Source organism: Gallus gallus, chromosome 1, assembly GCF_016699485.2.
Source record: "Gallus gallus isolate bGalGal1 chromosome 1, bGalGal1.mat.broiler.GRCg7b, whole genome shotgun sequence".
Classification (NCBI taxonomy): Eukaryota; Metazoa; Chordata; class Aves; order Galliformes; family Phasianidae; genus Gallus; species Gallus gallus.
This window is the reverse complement of record NC_052532.1, coordinates 92,240,806-92,256,216: the sequence shown is the minus strand read 5'-3', so window position 1 is coordinate 92,256,216 and position 15,411 is coordinate 92,240,806. Positions and strand designations below refer to the sequence as shown.

The window sequence follows — 15,411 nt, the reverse complement described above, 5'->3', positions numbered from 1 at the left end:
CTCTGTATCCTCTGAAAGGCTGGGGTCGGTCAGTCCCATGCTAGCCTGTTCCTTCTGTTCTGAGCTCCTCACGTTCACCCAGTAGTCATGACCATTATAATCTCCTTTCTTGGTGCAGAGGGACATGGTTTAGTGTGCATGGTAGTGATGGGCTCATGGTTGGACTTGACGATCTTGGAGGTCTTTTTCAACCTTTATGATTCTATGACACACAGCTTTAACTTCACAAACTGATCTCAGATGCACGTGGCCTACCATGAAGGGCCACACCAACTTGCTCGGGTCTGTTCTGTCTATCTCAGTTCTCTCTTTGACCAACACCCGTGCATAGACGCTTAATGCTTGCTCTGCAGAACTGTGGTGAGTGTGGTAGCTCTTTCAATCCCAAGCTGTCTCTGGGAGACCCACAAGGCCTGGTGGCCTTGGTGTGAACCCAGGGATGAAGCAATCCGACAGCTGCTCCCAACCATAAAACTGGCTTTTTCCTCTCCACCTACCTCTCAAGTTCTGCATCCTACCTACACAGGGTAAAGCAGCATTGACTCTCCCACAGGAAAAACAGGGAGAAGCTTCCACAGCGCTAGAGAGGTATCCTAGAAGGCATTAAGTCTTAGAGCTGGAGTAACCCCTGGTTAATTCCACAGCGCATGACTGTGGAATTACCCTCAGAAAACTTTTTCAAGATACCTACATCACTGGAGAAACAAAATAAAACGAAAAAGAGAAAGAGAAGGAAAAACGGCCAGCTAATATCTCAGATTTTGTGAAAGCCACATAGCAACCATGTGGATCAAACCATGTGGATCAGACTGGAGGAGAATTTTCTAGCAGTTACCTAGCAATTCCAGCAATGGCTGCTTCACCAGTAATAGTTAACAGGAGATGGAGAGGGGTGAGGAAGGAGAAATCCGAGTGCCAGAGGGAGCTGCAATGGACAACAGCAGGAAGAGATCTGCAGAAGGTTGGAGTGCTGTCAGTCCCTTGCGGAGAAGTTAAACCCAGATTAGCTCTGCCAGAGGTGCAGTATTGTGAGCGGGCTCCGAGCGTGGCTGTGCCAGAAGCAGGCACAGGGGGGAACCATGAGTCCCCTTGTGCCCTTCTATCTCAGTTAGTGCTGGTAAATGCAGGAATAATGACTGCTTCAGACACCAGACTGGGTTGGAGTGGGGTAGCTCCAAAGCTGCATGCACCTCAGCCCAGCTGCATACAACATGGCTGATTTCACAGGTCATATTTCTTCCTCTTTGTGGGTCATCCGAGCCTCCTTTTTCCCCAACAAGGCATCAAGAGAGTACTTTTTTCCTGCCAGTTACCTCCCTAAAAACATTTTGTATGCCTGACTGAAACCTTTCCTTTTATTTATTTAAGTTCCTATATGCAGAATCCAGTCCTATTTCACAGTGATCATTTTTAAGGCCTCACCAGAGACTGAGATGCCAAAAAAACTGCAACAAGATTTTTTTCCCTAAAAAAAAAAAAAAGTGTTCTAGCCCAAATGGTTGGGCTGAGAGCAGGGCTTGGGGTACGCAGTCTTGTAGAGAGCCTGCAATCCATCAGTGACAGTCAGCAGTACCCTGCTCAGGACTACATCTCACTCACGGCTGGAGCTCTTGGCATCCCATCAGACCTCCACCTCCAGCACTTACAGAACAAAGAACTTGGGTTTCAGCCCTGGCAGATGGATAGGACTGGGATCTTACTCCCAGCATGCGCCATTTTGCATTGCTCTCCTCCTCCCTGCCCTGTCTCTCAATACAGCTCTGTCTTCCCAGGACAACCCCACTGAGGTCCCTTAGCAATTCCTCCCAGCACTGCTATCATCGCTAGCTGCACTGCAGTAAGATAAGGAGGGATACATGATGCACCCCAGCAAGCTAAGGGCAGGGGAGGGAGATCAGGTTGGAGGGAGCAGTGCAAGACAAGTGGCTGTGTGCCATTCATTACCTGGTGGGGTGGTGGTGAGCTGGGTGTACCCTGAGAGCGCCCAGGTCTGCAGCTCCCACTTATCCTTGTTGCCTTGCTGCTGCCATTCCTGCACCTGGCAGTGATATGTCCCAGCATCGTCCTCTTGCACGCTGGCCAGCGTCAGGCTGAGGTCACCAGCCGTGGGACGCCGGAGCTGCAGCCTCCCCACCAGCCCCTTCTGCAGGGACTCAATGGCACCATCGTGGTTCAGGGTGAGCAGGGGCCTCTCATGGCCATCCTCCTTCCTATGAAACCAGGTGGCTGAGAGGCGGACAGCAGGTGGGAGGGTGCTCTTCAGCAGGCAGCCCAGCGTCACCTCCTGCCCATACCTGGCCAAGATGCTGTGGTTGGCCTTCTCCAGGTGCAGCTCACTCTCTGGGGGGAAGGGAAGCAGAAAGAGCTGTCATGGCATTGTGCACTGCAATGGAGGCGCTCCTGCTTCTGCCTGCCAGCTGATGGAAGTCTGGGAACTTGAATGGTCTTATGCATGTGCCTCTGCAGGACACCATGGGTTCCCTTGACTCTGCGACTCATTCTGTTTGGGGTGTTTTTTCCCTTCTACCATCTCTGTACTCCACCCTCTGTCCTCTTCCCAATAAGCATCCTTTGCACCAAAGACTATTTAGGAAGCCAGACTCCTCTGATCTAGGTCATCTGAGGCTGAAAACAAGACATCAGGTGGGGCTGAATGGGGGAGGAATCCCCCACCCTGCATATCCCACAGGTGCAGCACCCAAGGAGAGAACCGAACTGAGCCCTCAGCCTTGCTCTCTGTGGCTGCATGCCCCAGGACAGGAGAAGCTTTGCATCTTGCATCAGGACACCCAGAGGCACTGGGAAAGTGCTGCTGCTTTGTCACCAGCACTGCACCGCTGACCAAGGACACCGTGTGCCACCAAGGACACCGTGTGCCACGTGGGAAAGCAAAGGCTGCAGTTCTCTTTGTTGCGAGGCATCAGACATTTGCTGCTGGAGGCACAAATACCAGCTCGACTGGTTTGGGAGGATGTGGCAAATCCTCCTAATTCTCCATTTCCCTTTGAGAGGCACGCTCCACACAAAGAATCCCAACATCTCCTCTCTCTGCAGGAACCGTTGTTTCTCCTATATCCTGCTAGAGGCCCCCTCAGGCAGAGCCCTCCCCCTCCCATCAGCAGCTCACCTGGCAGCTTGAGCAGCAGCCTAGTTCTCCCCGACCACCGCTCTCCAAGGCCGTGCCAGCCGCCCTCCAGCCAGCACCATTCCTCCGCTGCACAGCAGTACTGGCCCTGGTCTCCGGAGCTGGCTGAGAGAATCCGCAGCTGGAACACATGTCTGGACACCCTCTGGCTCAGGAACCGGGACTTCTGTGTGGGGGAGCTGAATTCAGCCCCATACTCCAACAGGCCACTGTGACTGGCCCGCACAATCAGGAGGGGGTTGGCATCCTCTGGAGGAGGAGGTAGGTAGTACCAGCTGACAGCCAGCTGAGAGTTATTCAGGGGGAGCTCCATTCTGCACTCGATGCTTGCATCAGCACCGCCAGCCACCTCCATGGAGTTCTCCCTTGTAGCCACCCGCAGCTTGCTTTCTGAAACGGAAGAACAAAATAACCCAGGTGGTTTTGCCAACAGCCACCATCTTGAACGCTTGCAGTGGTTATTAACCTGAAGCCACACATGGCGCAGCGTGTCTGTAAGTTCCAACATCTGCTTACCGCCCAACGCTTAAGCAGTGTGGATTTTGCAGTAACAATCATTGGCAGGTCTGGGAGGTGACCATCCCAGGGGACTGGCAAGTGTTGCCATGCATCTCACAGCACGCTGCACTGCTCTGGAGGAACAGGGGAGGGCAAGAAGTAAAGGAGGGGGAAGATCTATCTATCCTCCTTTCCCCCTCCCACTGTGACCTTCTGCACATGTCCTTCCTGCCTAGAGCCACAAGGCCAGGCCCACAGCAGCATTTAAACCCCTGAGGTACACAGCAACACAGAATGGTAGATAAAACACTGAAACACAAATATGAACTTGAGTATCTCAGTAGGCTCCATTCAGGAGATTTCATGTGCAGGTAAGTTTCGTGATTAGGAGGACTACTTTCTGCAGCACAGCCTCAACCTGTTATTGCTAGAGCAGCTCCCTCTCCAGCTTTAACCTGAAACTCCTAAACACACTGCATGGCTCGTGCTACCACCTTTCATAGAGAAGCAGTGCTAGAGTCAGCAGCCATCTCCTGCAACGCGGGTCACCCATTCTCAGAGTAGAATCACTGAATCATTAGACTTGGAAAAGATCACTAAGATCACTCAGTTCAACCACTGACCCCACCATGCACATTAACCACGTCCCTCAGTGCCACAGCCACATGGTTCTTGAACACCTCCATGGATAGTGACTGCACCACTACCCTGGGCAGCCTGTGCCACTGCCTCACCACTCTTCTGAGATGTCTCCTAACATCCAACTGGAACCTCCCCTTAGGCTGTTCCGTTTTGCCCTCAAGTTGTACATCTCATTACACCTCCACAGTATTCAGCAATGGCTGCACTAAGTCTGGAGCCAAATGTCATCATGTCTTGCTGTCTGCTGTATACAAACTATGATCACACCTGCTTATCTTAATATCATTTACATCACTGCTGCATGCCCACACCCACATTCTCCAATCCCCTCAGCTGCATCACTGCCCTCTGACCTCCTCAGAGTGTAAAATAGAGCACCCAACATCTGACCCCACAGAGAGAGCATCAAGGGTATAGGGGAAAGAGTACTATGGAAACTGAGGATGGAAGGAAATGCATTAGCTTAGGCTATAGCAAACCCATCAGTTAGAAAGCATGGAAAAGCATGATCTCAGTTCACTGGGTTGCAACCCATAAATTTCAAGGACTCCTAAAATCCAAAGGAAGAAACAGGATAAGCTGCACTGCCTTGTGCAGCCCTGGGGGACACCCAGCCATCAGTTGCCCCAGTTGTGACCAAGGGGTTTGAAGGAACTGCCTGCAAAAGGAGCCCCCACAGCACCACTCACCTGGTGGGACAACATTTATCCCCACAGCGTTGGAGGTGAAGGATACAGTGGGCTGCCCTTGAAGCGTCCTCCAGACTCCCACTTTGCACTGGTATGTCCCTGCATGGCCAGCCACCGCACTGTGGATGTGCAGCCGGGAGAAGGCACCTGCCTTCATCAGCTGGGCTTTGCCCTGGAAGCGGGGCTGTGCTCGTCCCCAGGATACAGTGCCATCAGGAAGGACATGCACCAGCTCTTGGTAGCCATCGGTGGGTGGTTTGGGCTGGAAGAGCCACCCCACAGACAAGAGCAGCTCCTCAACTGGGCGGCTGGCACTCATACGGCAGATAAGCTCAAAGCTCTGCATGTAGCTGACGGTGGCTGTTCGGCTTATCAGTGTGGCGTGCAGTCCGAGACCTGCTTGAGAGGGAGAGAGCCCATGGTGATGGGACAGAAGCCCTGCCCACTGCCACCTTGCACCACCCCACACCTTCCCCACCACCCATGGCACCTAACCACCCACCTCACACCAGTTCCCAGATTCATTCTGCACCCTGCAAACCTTGTCAGCATGACAAAACCTCCATCCCCCTCCTCCTCTCCTGAGCTACATTCTGCTCTTTCAGCCCTAGCCACAGTTCCTGTCTTGCCCTGTCCCCTGGTCCACCACCCCCAGGGTTCCCAAGCACCCCGCCTCCCACAGCTCTACCTTCTTGTTCTAAACTGATTGCAAAGAGCCAGGCTAAAGATGTATGCTTCATTTTGGCAGCTGCTGCTCCCATGGTGCTGACATTTGCCAGAGCAAATACTTTTCCCATTATCATCTACTGAAAAACGTGGCACATTGCTGCTCTTGCAGCAACAGAAGCTGAGCTGTGCCTGCCAAGGCAAGGCCAGACTCAGTGCATTCCTCAGTCATGCATCGCTGTAGGTTTCACCCAGAAGAACCATTAGGATTTACTCACCTATAGGCTTCACATTGATTCTGAGAGCTGATGACAGGTTGGTTTGGATGCTCTGGAAGTTCCCAGGAGCCTTCACCTCCAAAACGGAGCAGTGGTAGGCCCCACTGTCCTCCAACCCCACCTCATGGATGGTGAGGATGTAAACTGTGTTGCTTTGCTTGAATGCATGGAGCTGCCCCAGGCTAGCTCTCTTTTCATATTCCTTCTTCCAAACCAGCAACCCACGGGGGTCAATCCTGGCCACCTCCGTGCTGTTGAGGAGCCAAGCCACCTGGAAGTGCCTGCTGTCACTCCTCTGAGCTTCCAGTGTGCAATTGAGCCGCAGGGTGTCCCCTTCAGAAGGGTTGCTCTTGGTGGCAGCAATACCCACACAGAGATCTTGGTCTGTGGGCAAACGAAAGCCAAGAGGGGGCAATGGTAGCTGTGCAGTGGGAAACTAGAGGGGCTCACTACTGAAACGTTTTCTTTCATAGGAAAGCACCGAGAATGGAAAACATTCACCATGGAGACGTGGACTCCAGCCCCCGTAAGCCAGAAAGAGGACAAAGGAGTTCCGTAGCTTTGTGGTTCCCCCATCCCATCAGAAGCTGGATTGGAGGTAAAGCAGACTGCCACTGGAGAGGCCGGAATAATTTACAGTCAGCACATTACCCTCTGAATTTAAACACCAGCTCATAAACAGTGTATGAACAGGAATCCCAGCCACTACAGATATGTTCGGCATTCCCAAATATTTGCTGGAGAGTTTATAGAAACTCTCCACAGCAGGCCCAGCAGTTCCACAGAGGGGATGGAGGGGCTCATGCATGTCTCACCACTGCCCCAGCTGCTCTGGTGTGACCATCACAGTGCCCTTTTAGCACTTCTGCCTTTCTTCCACCCTTAGCAGCCATCACAGAGCAAATGAGTCACAGAAAGGCTTGAGTTGGAAGAGACCCTAAAGCCCACCCAGCCACAACCCACTGCCATGGGCAGGGCTGCCCCAGGCCCATAAAACTCGGCCTTGAGCACATCCAGGGATGGGGCATCCACAGCTTCTCTGGGCAGCCTGTTCCTCACCACCCTCTGTGCAAAGAATACTGCCTTCCACAGGGTTTCCTTATTTCTAAATGGCAGTGTGGAACCAGTACCCACAGCCATACACAGTCACGCCACAGCCAGCCAGGGACGCAAGGCCTCTTCTAGTCTCCACTTAGCACAGGGCCCAGCAAGACCCTGCTGTGGGGCAGGGCAGACACACAGGGGGCAGGCATTTTACCCTGGGCCTCATGTACTTCCATGTCTAACAAAGGCCCCAGCAACACTTTGTCCTTCTTGATGCCCAGCTGGCACATCCAAAGAAAGCCAGTAGGATGTCCCAAGCCATGGTGGAGGTCAGATAGGAGGAAACAAGGCATCAGAGATAGTTGCATGAGCAGAGAGATTTTCACGACACACCACTGCAAAGGCCACCTACTGTAGGTCCTTTGCTGCACAAAGCAGCTGGAGCCAAGGGCCTTACCCTGGGGAGTGACCACCAGCGATGTCCTCTCTGACTGTTTGCGGGAGATGTCCTTCCACGTCCCATCGGGATCCTCGATCCACTCAGCTGCCTCACAGTACAGCTGCCCCTGGTCAGAGGGCTCCACCGCCGCAATGGAGAGTTTGTACGAGGTGCTCCCAACCTTGTCCAACCGCACGTTCCCCGCCAGAAACCTCTGTGCATAAGCAGGCCCTGGCATCACGACAAAGTCCTTGGAGAGGGTGAGGATCTCAGCCCGGTGCTCTCCCCGGAGGCAGTACCAGCCAACAGAGAGGTGTGTGTGCTGGGCGGTGGACCTGGACACCTTGCAGGTGAGCTCCATGGCATCCCCCTCAGTGTGGATGAGGTCCTGGGGCCCCATGGAAACTGAGAGGGTATCCGCAATCACTGAGCACAAGGGGAGAAGCACAGAGAGCAGCTTGTCAGGAGGAAAAGTGTTTCTTGGCCTCAGTGGGCAATCTGCTGGTCACCACAAGAACCACAGCCAGGCTCACGGATTTGACAGTGTAGTGGAAGTAGGTGCTGTAGGTGATAGGAGAGGCCCCAGCCAGCCCATACCGATGTGTGAAGTGCTTAAAACCTCAGTAGAAAAGAAATCATGGTGTATTTCTCAGCAGTACACTCCTCAGTGAAAGTGTAGGCAGCACTGAGCAACCCCAAGGAGGATAATATCCAACCTTTCACGAGCCCAAATGGCCAAGATACCAGGTTAAAGGAGGATACAGGGTTGAATACCAAGTGGATGGGCCACGCAGACTTGGTGGGTTTACAGTTGGATACTTTTCTTTACTTCACCAGCCTGCTGTCTCCCTGTCCTCATCAGTACCCCATGGGTTCAAGTCCCATGCCCTGACCTGAGAAGACACCAACGGGTAATACTCAGAGCCTAAGAACTCCTTCTCTCATGAGTGCTGGGTTGTGAAATAGTGGGAAACCTGCCTACATCTGTACAGGCTTGAGACCTGTACACACCCTTGTGCCACTGTGTACAGAACAGCACATCCTCTCTGGTAGCTCTGCCATCACCTTGACACTACCAGTAAGAAAATGGAAAATCAGCCACCCCCCACAGAGCAAGCCGTCCTTTGAGACCCACCTGTCAGGTTTGTCTTGGCGCTGTAGCTCCCAAAGTACCTCCCATCAGTGTTGGGCGTGTGGCACTCGTACTCTCCAGCATCTCGGTCCTGCAGCTCTGTGATGTGCAGCAGCACCGCGTCCCCCTGCACCCGCTCCACGTAGATCTCCTGGGCGCGCACCCGCTGGGTGTAGATGGCGTAGGGGAAGGAGGGGTCGGCGGTGCTGATGATCTGCACCTCCCGCTCCGAGGCGGAGGGCAGGTAGATGGACCACTGGAAGGTCTGCTCTGCTGGGCCCTGGTAGCCGCTCACCTTGCACCACAGTGTCACGTGGGAGCCAAGTACTCGGTAGAGTGGTCCCTTTTGGATAGTCACCACTCGTTGGCCAGCGCCCATACCTGCCAGCAGACAGTCATCATGCATGAAGTTTGCAGGAGAACTGTGATTGAAAATTAACTGCAATTCAAAGTGGCAATAGGCCTGGACATGCCAGGGACTGCAACGTAATACTGCAATGAGATAGGGTGTGGTCTCATTCTATAAAGCACAATGACCCTGAGACTTAGAAGCATCAAATCATTAAGGCTGGAAAGGACTTTAAGATCACTTAGTCCAACCGTCCACCTACCACCAAGTATTGCCTACTAACCACATCCCTCAGTGCCACATCCACATGTTTTTTGAACACCTGCAGGGATGGTAACTTCATCACCTCCCTGGGCAGCCTGATTCAATGCTCCACCACACCTTCGAAGAAGTTTTTCCTGATACCCAACCTGAACCTCCCTGGTGCAACAATTGCAAGGAACTTCAGCATCCCTTGCAATTGTTAAGAACAACACCAATGCCAACAAACTTGAAAACTTGTCTTCCAGCATGTAGGGTCAGACAACAGAGGCCAGAGCATCATGCCCATATGGCTATCAAGTTTCTGCTTGGAAAGCATCTCCCAGATGGCACTCAGAGGGAGCAGCAACCAGCCTGAGACCACTGGAGGAAGCCTGTGGTGTGCTGAAGAGGACAAAATTCTCAGGTCCAGTGCAGGCTGGAGGGAAAGAAGCAGAAGCCAGAGCTAACTGCTGCTGGAGAAGTGCCTCACAGAAAGAAACAGTGAGAGTACAGGAGAAGGAGCCAGCAAGAGCACCTCCAGAGGCAGGAAACACCTCCAGAGGCACCAGGAGCCTGCAGAGGGCTTAGAGGAGAGACGAGGAGGAGATGGTCATCTGCACACCCTCCCCTCCCTTGCAGCTCCCACGGCCCTGGAACTCAACAGCACTGGGACTGCTCTCACCCTGTAGCCCGAGTGAGGTGCTCTCCTGGGCCACCCACCCAGGAGCATCCTATCCCCCCAGTTTAGAAAGGTAAAGCAGCCCAGGGGAGGCAGCTTGCGCATGAAACAGGGCTCCTGACAGCTTTACTTCCCACTTGTCTGCACCAAAAGTCCCTATCGTAGTGCAGGGCACTCACCTGTGAGGAGGAAAAGGAGGAAGGCAGCCACCTGATGCTCTACCAGCCCCATGCAAACAAGATCTGCTAGGGCCCTTCCCTAGGAAGGCAGTGGAAAGCCCTCAGGGGAATGGTAACAGCCACCCTGCAATTTTGAAAGCAGCTGTGAGGAAGCTGTCAGACAGCGGTTTCCTCCGCTTAGAGAAAAAGGCGGGGAGAAGTGGGGAGCAGAGCACGTCACCAAGGTCCTGCATCTTACCTAGGTGGCAGTCAGCCACAGACTCCATGCCCACTACCCATGTCCCTCAGTGCCACATCCTCATAGTTCTTGAACACTACCAGAGACAGTGATTCCACCACCTCCCTGGGCAACCTATGCCACTGCCTCACTGCTCTTTCTGAGAAGAAATTTCTCAGAAAATCCAACCTGACCCTCCACTGGCACAACTTGAGGCCATTCCCATCCTACAGCAGCTCACACGCAGCACATTGCATTGTGTGTCACAGCAAGATGCTGGCACCCTTGCTTGACCAACCCTCTGCCTCCTGCTCTGTTACGTTAAGCAGCTCACTCCCTCCTCGGCACTGAAGGCAGACACCATGGGGGCATCCCACCACCCATGCACAGATGGCATCCCATTACCAGCACCACATGGCCCGCTGCACAGCGTGTGTGCTGGGACGGGGAGACTTGGCGGGGCCACGACCCAGGTAGGGAGCAGCCAAAGGTGAGGAACTGGAGCTGGAGGCTCTCTCTGAGAAGACCTATTCAGTTTTTACAGGAAGGAAAGCGGTGTGAAGTTGGCTCCTGAGCTGCGCTGCGTCTGCAGCCTGCTGAGGTATCGGATGAACTGCTAAATTGGCTAAGGGATTCACAAGCAAAAAGCAGCTGTAAAACAAACAAGCCCTTCTGCTTGATCCCACTGGGCTCCCGGAGGGAGTGAGATTCATGTAACGAAACAAAACAAGCATGAGGTCCCTCTTTGCCCCACTTCAGAAACTGATCACATGACAGCTCGTGGGGCCAGGAGACAGAGGCACAGACTGCTGACTGCTCATCAGCACCACACAGCTCTGCAGAGAGCTAAGCTCAGCCCGCAGGGACGGGCTGTTAAAGAGGTCCCATTGGATCTCACATGTCCCCTGCCACCAACCATTGCAATGCAGCAGAGCAGAGGGGCACGGTGCCAAAACCAGCGCTGCCTCAGAGACAGGGAGGAGGTTGGCTCTGAGAGCAGCCCACTGAGAGGTGCACGGGGGTGGCCCTGCTGACAGCAAGCCAGCCCACGCGTCCCCTCTGTGGAGAGAAAAGCTTCTCTGCTACAGTGACAGAGGAAAAATCAGATTTGGAGCCCAACCTCAGCAAGCTTCCTGCAGTCGGTGTGCAGATAAATGCACACACGGGGACAGTTTCACTCCAAGCTTGCAACTCTAATGACGCATGAACCACTGCTTACATTCACAACAGAGAAACCGGGGAGAATAGGATTGCCTTGCCCAGCCCCATCATGAGCCATGACGATGCTCTGCAGACAAAAACGACAGTTCCCTCTTCCCAGGACTGAGCAGTCTGAAACTTCCTCACTCCCTCCCTGGGAAATCAGCACAGTCAAGCGTGCGGCAGTGTCAATAGGCATGTTGGGTTGGCTAAAGGAGGATCAGCAGAGCATCCTTTACAGAGATGCACTGCCAACAGAAACCTCACCAGCACAGCCAGACCTGGTGGCAGGGCCACTTCCCAGCATACATGGGCAGGGCACAGCCACGTTCTGCTTCAGGTGGGGCCAGCGTGCCCACAGCGCTGGCTTTGGCTCTAACGTGGCAAGGACTGTCTTGAATTACACACCCTCATGTGCACGGTGGTGATGGGCTGAGAGCTGAACTACATGACCTTAGAGGTCTTTTCCAATCTTACTGATTCTCTGTGACTTTCCCTCCTCCTGCACCCTAGTTCCCTTTGCACATTCTTTTGGATGCATTCCATGCTGTGCAGCCAGGGCAAAGACAGACTACCCAGAAAGGCCCAGCAGCAGTTGAGAGGTGTCCTTGGGATCACCTCTGTTGGACCCAGCAAGTACCTGCCCTCTGTACTCTGCAGGCAAGCTTTCCAAAAACGTCCCTGCCAAGAAATGCCATTGTCACATCCCCAGAGTGATGCAGGAGGGACGGCCTTGAACACAAAGGCTTGGAGCCAAGCAGAGATGGGGGATGCGGTGTGGAATTAGCCAGGATAATCCAGCAGTCCTGGGGGACGTGGCAGAAGTCTTCAGATAATGGAGGAGCTGACACAACAGACTTTGAAGTCTGCTGTCAGGTTTTCTTAGCCCAGCTCAGACATCAAAGGCAGCCAGTTACATCCCTCCGTACGGAACAAGAGGCAGACAGCCTCCCCATGGCTGCCAGCTCAGTCCCCATCCCCTGGGCACAAGCCTCCTAACGGAGTACAAATGCCCAAATGTGCTGGCTCTGACTGGAGCCAGACTCGCATTGCTGGGAGCTAAATGGGATCCCACCCACAGCTTGCAGAGGTGAGTGCGATGCCGGTGGACGAGGATCTCTACTCTGATGCACCAGTGAGCCACACGGCCAGCCCTAGGCAGCCCCAAAAACAGGGGGAGTCTGGCAAAGGCACAGAAGGTTGCGACCAGTTCTCTAGGACACCAGCTTCTCGAAACAGCAAGCAACAGGGACTGCCTTGGGAGGAGGAGCATCCACAGCTCTGTTTTGGTGAGCTGAGGTTGGCTCTCATTCACCGTTTCTACTGTAGACAAGGTGACACAGGGCTGCTGCAGCACTCCACCCAGCCCTTCATTCCAGTGCCCACTGTCTCTCTCCATATCCAGCCTTTCCCCTCGGTCAGGGTTTGTTGTTTGGTGGGAACTTCTCCTGGGGAATATAAAGCAGCATAACATGGGGAGAGAAGCTAGGTTTTAATACTAAGCTGCTTATTTAGGTCTCCAAGTTATGGAGATGCTGTGCTTCAAAACTAATTAGATTGACAGAGCTTGGATTTGATTACAGGATTTCCAGAAGCAAGAGGGTTTTAAAAAAAATTAAATGGCTGTCCTGGAAACGTTAGCAAGGGAATAAAAGAGCCATTGCTGCAGCCAATTGTTAAATACACATAAGCTGGGAAAAATGATGAACTCCAACTGCCAAAACTCGCTTCATCAGTGGCTGCAGCAGGGAGCTGCTTTGTTAGCAGGTCCGACTAGAGGATGCACAAAGCATGCATTTCACCAGTGCAGCCATCCCTATACAAAGAACAACGTGGAGGTGGCACACAGATATGCTCCCGAAGCAATGCAGCGAGGTAGCAATGGCAGAACAACATTTTCAGCTCATCCAGCATCAAAGCCTTTGCTTTATCCACACAACTCATCCACCAGAAACAACTTCCTCTTTTTCACTCCTCTGAGGTCACGGGGAAAGCAGCGATTTCATATGGTCCAATAGCAGAGACAGAGCTGCTCTTTTTGAAAGCCCAAAATTTCAGTTCCTCCTGAAGTTCCTAAAGGAATCCTCATCCATCAGTACAAGGCTTCTGTCGAAGTTCACACACTCAGGCATCCAAAGGAATTTGGTTTGGAGCCTGATGAGTTGCCAGAGTGGGATTTGGACTTAGAAGGTCACATTAACATGCAAACAGTCTGCATAGGCTTAGCTACCAGACAGCTGCTCCTGGCAAAGTAATAGATGCTCTGCTCATAACTGCCACCTTCTCACCTTCACAGAATCATAGCATCACCAAAGTTGGAAAAGACCTCCAAGATCATACAGTCCAACCATCCACCTATCACCAATATTTCCCCACTAAATCATGTCCCTTAGTACATCATCTAGCATTTCTTGAACACCTCCAGGGACGGCGACCTCACCACCTCTCAAGGCAGCCTTTTCCAGTGCCTCACCCCTCTGAAAAGAAACGTTTCCTAATATCCAAACTGAACCTCCCCTGGCACAACTTGAGACCATTCACTCTCATCCTATTGCTGTTACCTGGGGGAAGAGGCTGACCCCCAACTCACCACAGCCTCCTTTCCTCCTGGGCCTCTTCTTTGTCAGACTTCCCTCAGGCGCTCCTCATAAGAATTGTGTTCCAGATCCTTCACAGCTTCATTGCCCTTCTCTGGACACGCTCCAGGGCCTCAATGTCTTTCTTGTGGTGAGGGGTGTAAGTTTGGGTAGAGCGTTCTGGACTGTGAACACACTGTTCACTCAGTGCTGCTCTCACTGCTGCACAAAGATCCCAAGAGAAAAGCAGAACATGGTGTAGATGCCAGACACCCTTCACCTGAGGATCATGCAGTAACTCCCACACTACTCTCACAGCCTTGGATAATGTCTCTTAATGACATCAAGTGGGAAGTAGTGGTACTCAGTTGGCACGGGGAAGGGCAGGGCAGGTTTAAAGAAAGCAATGCCCTGTGCATGAGTCCTGAGAGCCAACTTCTTAACACTGTATGCAATCAGATCAAGGAAGGAAAAATTGTTTATGGTTTAGCGAGAACCGTTGGTGATAGACGAATGGTTGGACTGGATGATCCTGTGGGTCTTTTCCAACCTTAGTGATTCTATGATTCTAAATTAATGAATAATGATTATCAAAAGATATTTCTGGATGAATGCAGGGAACCGTGAAGACAGGAGAAAAAGATAACAGTACCAGGTAAGGACACCTCAGCATGCACCTGGAAGGCTGCAGACAAAGCCATCAGCTTCAAAAGGACCTTAAACATTGTATTTCTAAAGAAAACATACATTTCTGCTGGGCTGGGAATTCAGAGCTCGGCTTCTGAAGGATCTCTCCCTGAAACATCAGAGAGGCATTTCAGAGTGAGAAGAAGGGCCTGTGGGGGCTGGGGAGAGAAGAAAATAGCGTGGACAGTAATAGAAAGCAGAGCTGGGAAGGGCTGCTCCTGGAGAAGGAGAAACAACTGAAGTAGAAAGACACATTCTTTTCACTGCTGAGAGACTCACCTTATGTCAGTGATTTTGCACCAAGTAAATACTTTGTGAAGACTTGTCTCTCACTATTAGTACAGCTGCTAGAAGGCACAGCTTCCGAGGGAGCAGATACTTCATACACGGCACACCAAGGAGCTCAGTATGGGACCTGAGGAGCTGCATGGCTGGAAAACTGCACAGCTGAAGACTAAGAGCCTGGCTAAGGATATAAATAAGGATATAAATATAAATTGAGCAAATTAGATCCATCCGTAATCCAATGACTATTCTTATGCAAATACAGAGATGCTATACACTCAAGAACAAAAACAACAACAAGAAAAAACAAGCCTAAATTCCATCCTGAAACTGTTTTTACAATCAGAAGAATATTACAAAGAGCTTGAGGACTCAATGACCACACTTTGGTTGAATTAATGACTACAGCTATCTGCTGTGGCTCCCCCCCTCTTTTCCTGTCCCATCGCTAGAGGGAGCTGCT

At 52.2% G+C, this 15,411-nt stretch overlaps 1 protein-coding gene across 19 annotated transcripts in view; it reads right to left on the bottom strand.

Moving 5' to 3' along the window:
* Nucleotides 1-15,411, bottom strand: part of CD101 (CD101 molecule) — a 47,140-nt gene that overhangs the window by 30,076 nt on the left and 1,653 nt on the right. For 17 of the 19 annotated variants that reach the window (XM_040664490.2, XM_040664494.2, XM_040664520.2 and 14 more), the window contains exons 1-7: nucleotides 9,984-10,135; nucleotides 8,537-8,914; nucleotides 7,420-7,827; nucleotides 5,919-6,302; nucleotides 4,975-5,373; nucleotides 3,128-3,535; nucleotides 1,945-2,340 (exon numbers count right to left, since the gene is read on the bottom strand). In XM_040664490.2, coding sequence (XP_040520424.1) covers nucleotides 1,945-2,340; nucleotides 3,128-3,535; nucleotides 4,975-5,373; nucleotides 5,919-6,302; nucleotides 7,420-7,827; nucleotides 8,537-8,914; nucleotides 9,984-10,035 — 2,425 coding nt within the window. In that variant the 5' untranslated portion in view covers nucleotides 10,036-10,135. Of the gene's footprint in view, nucleotides 1-1,944; nucleotides 2,341-3,127; nucleotides 3,536-4,974; nucleotides 5,374-5,918; nucleotides 6,303-7,419; nucleotides 7,828-8,536; nucleotides 8,915-9,983; nucleotides 10,136-14,942; nucleotides 15,130-15,411 lie in introns of those variants that run through there. The other 2 variants (XM_040664579.2, XM_040664573.2) reach the window with 2 other exon arrangements.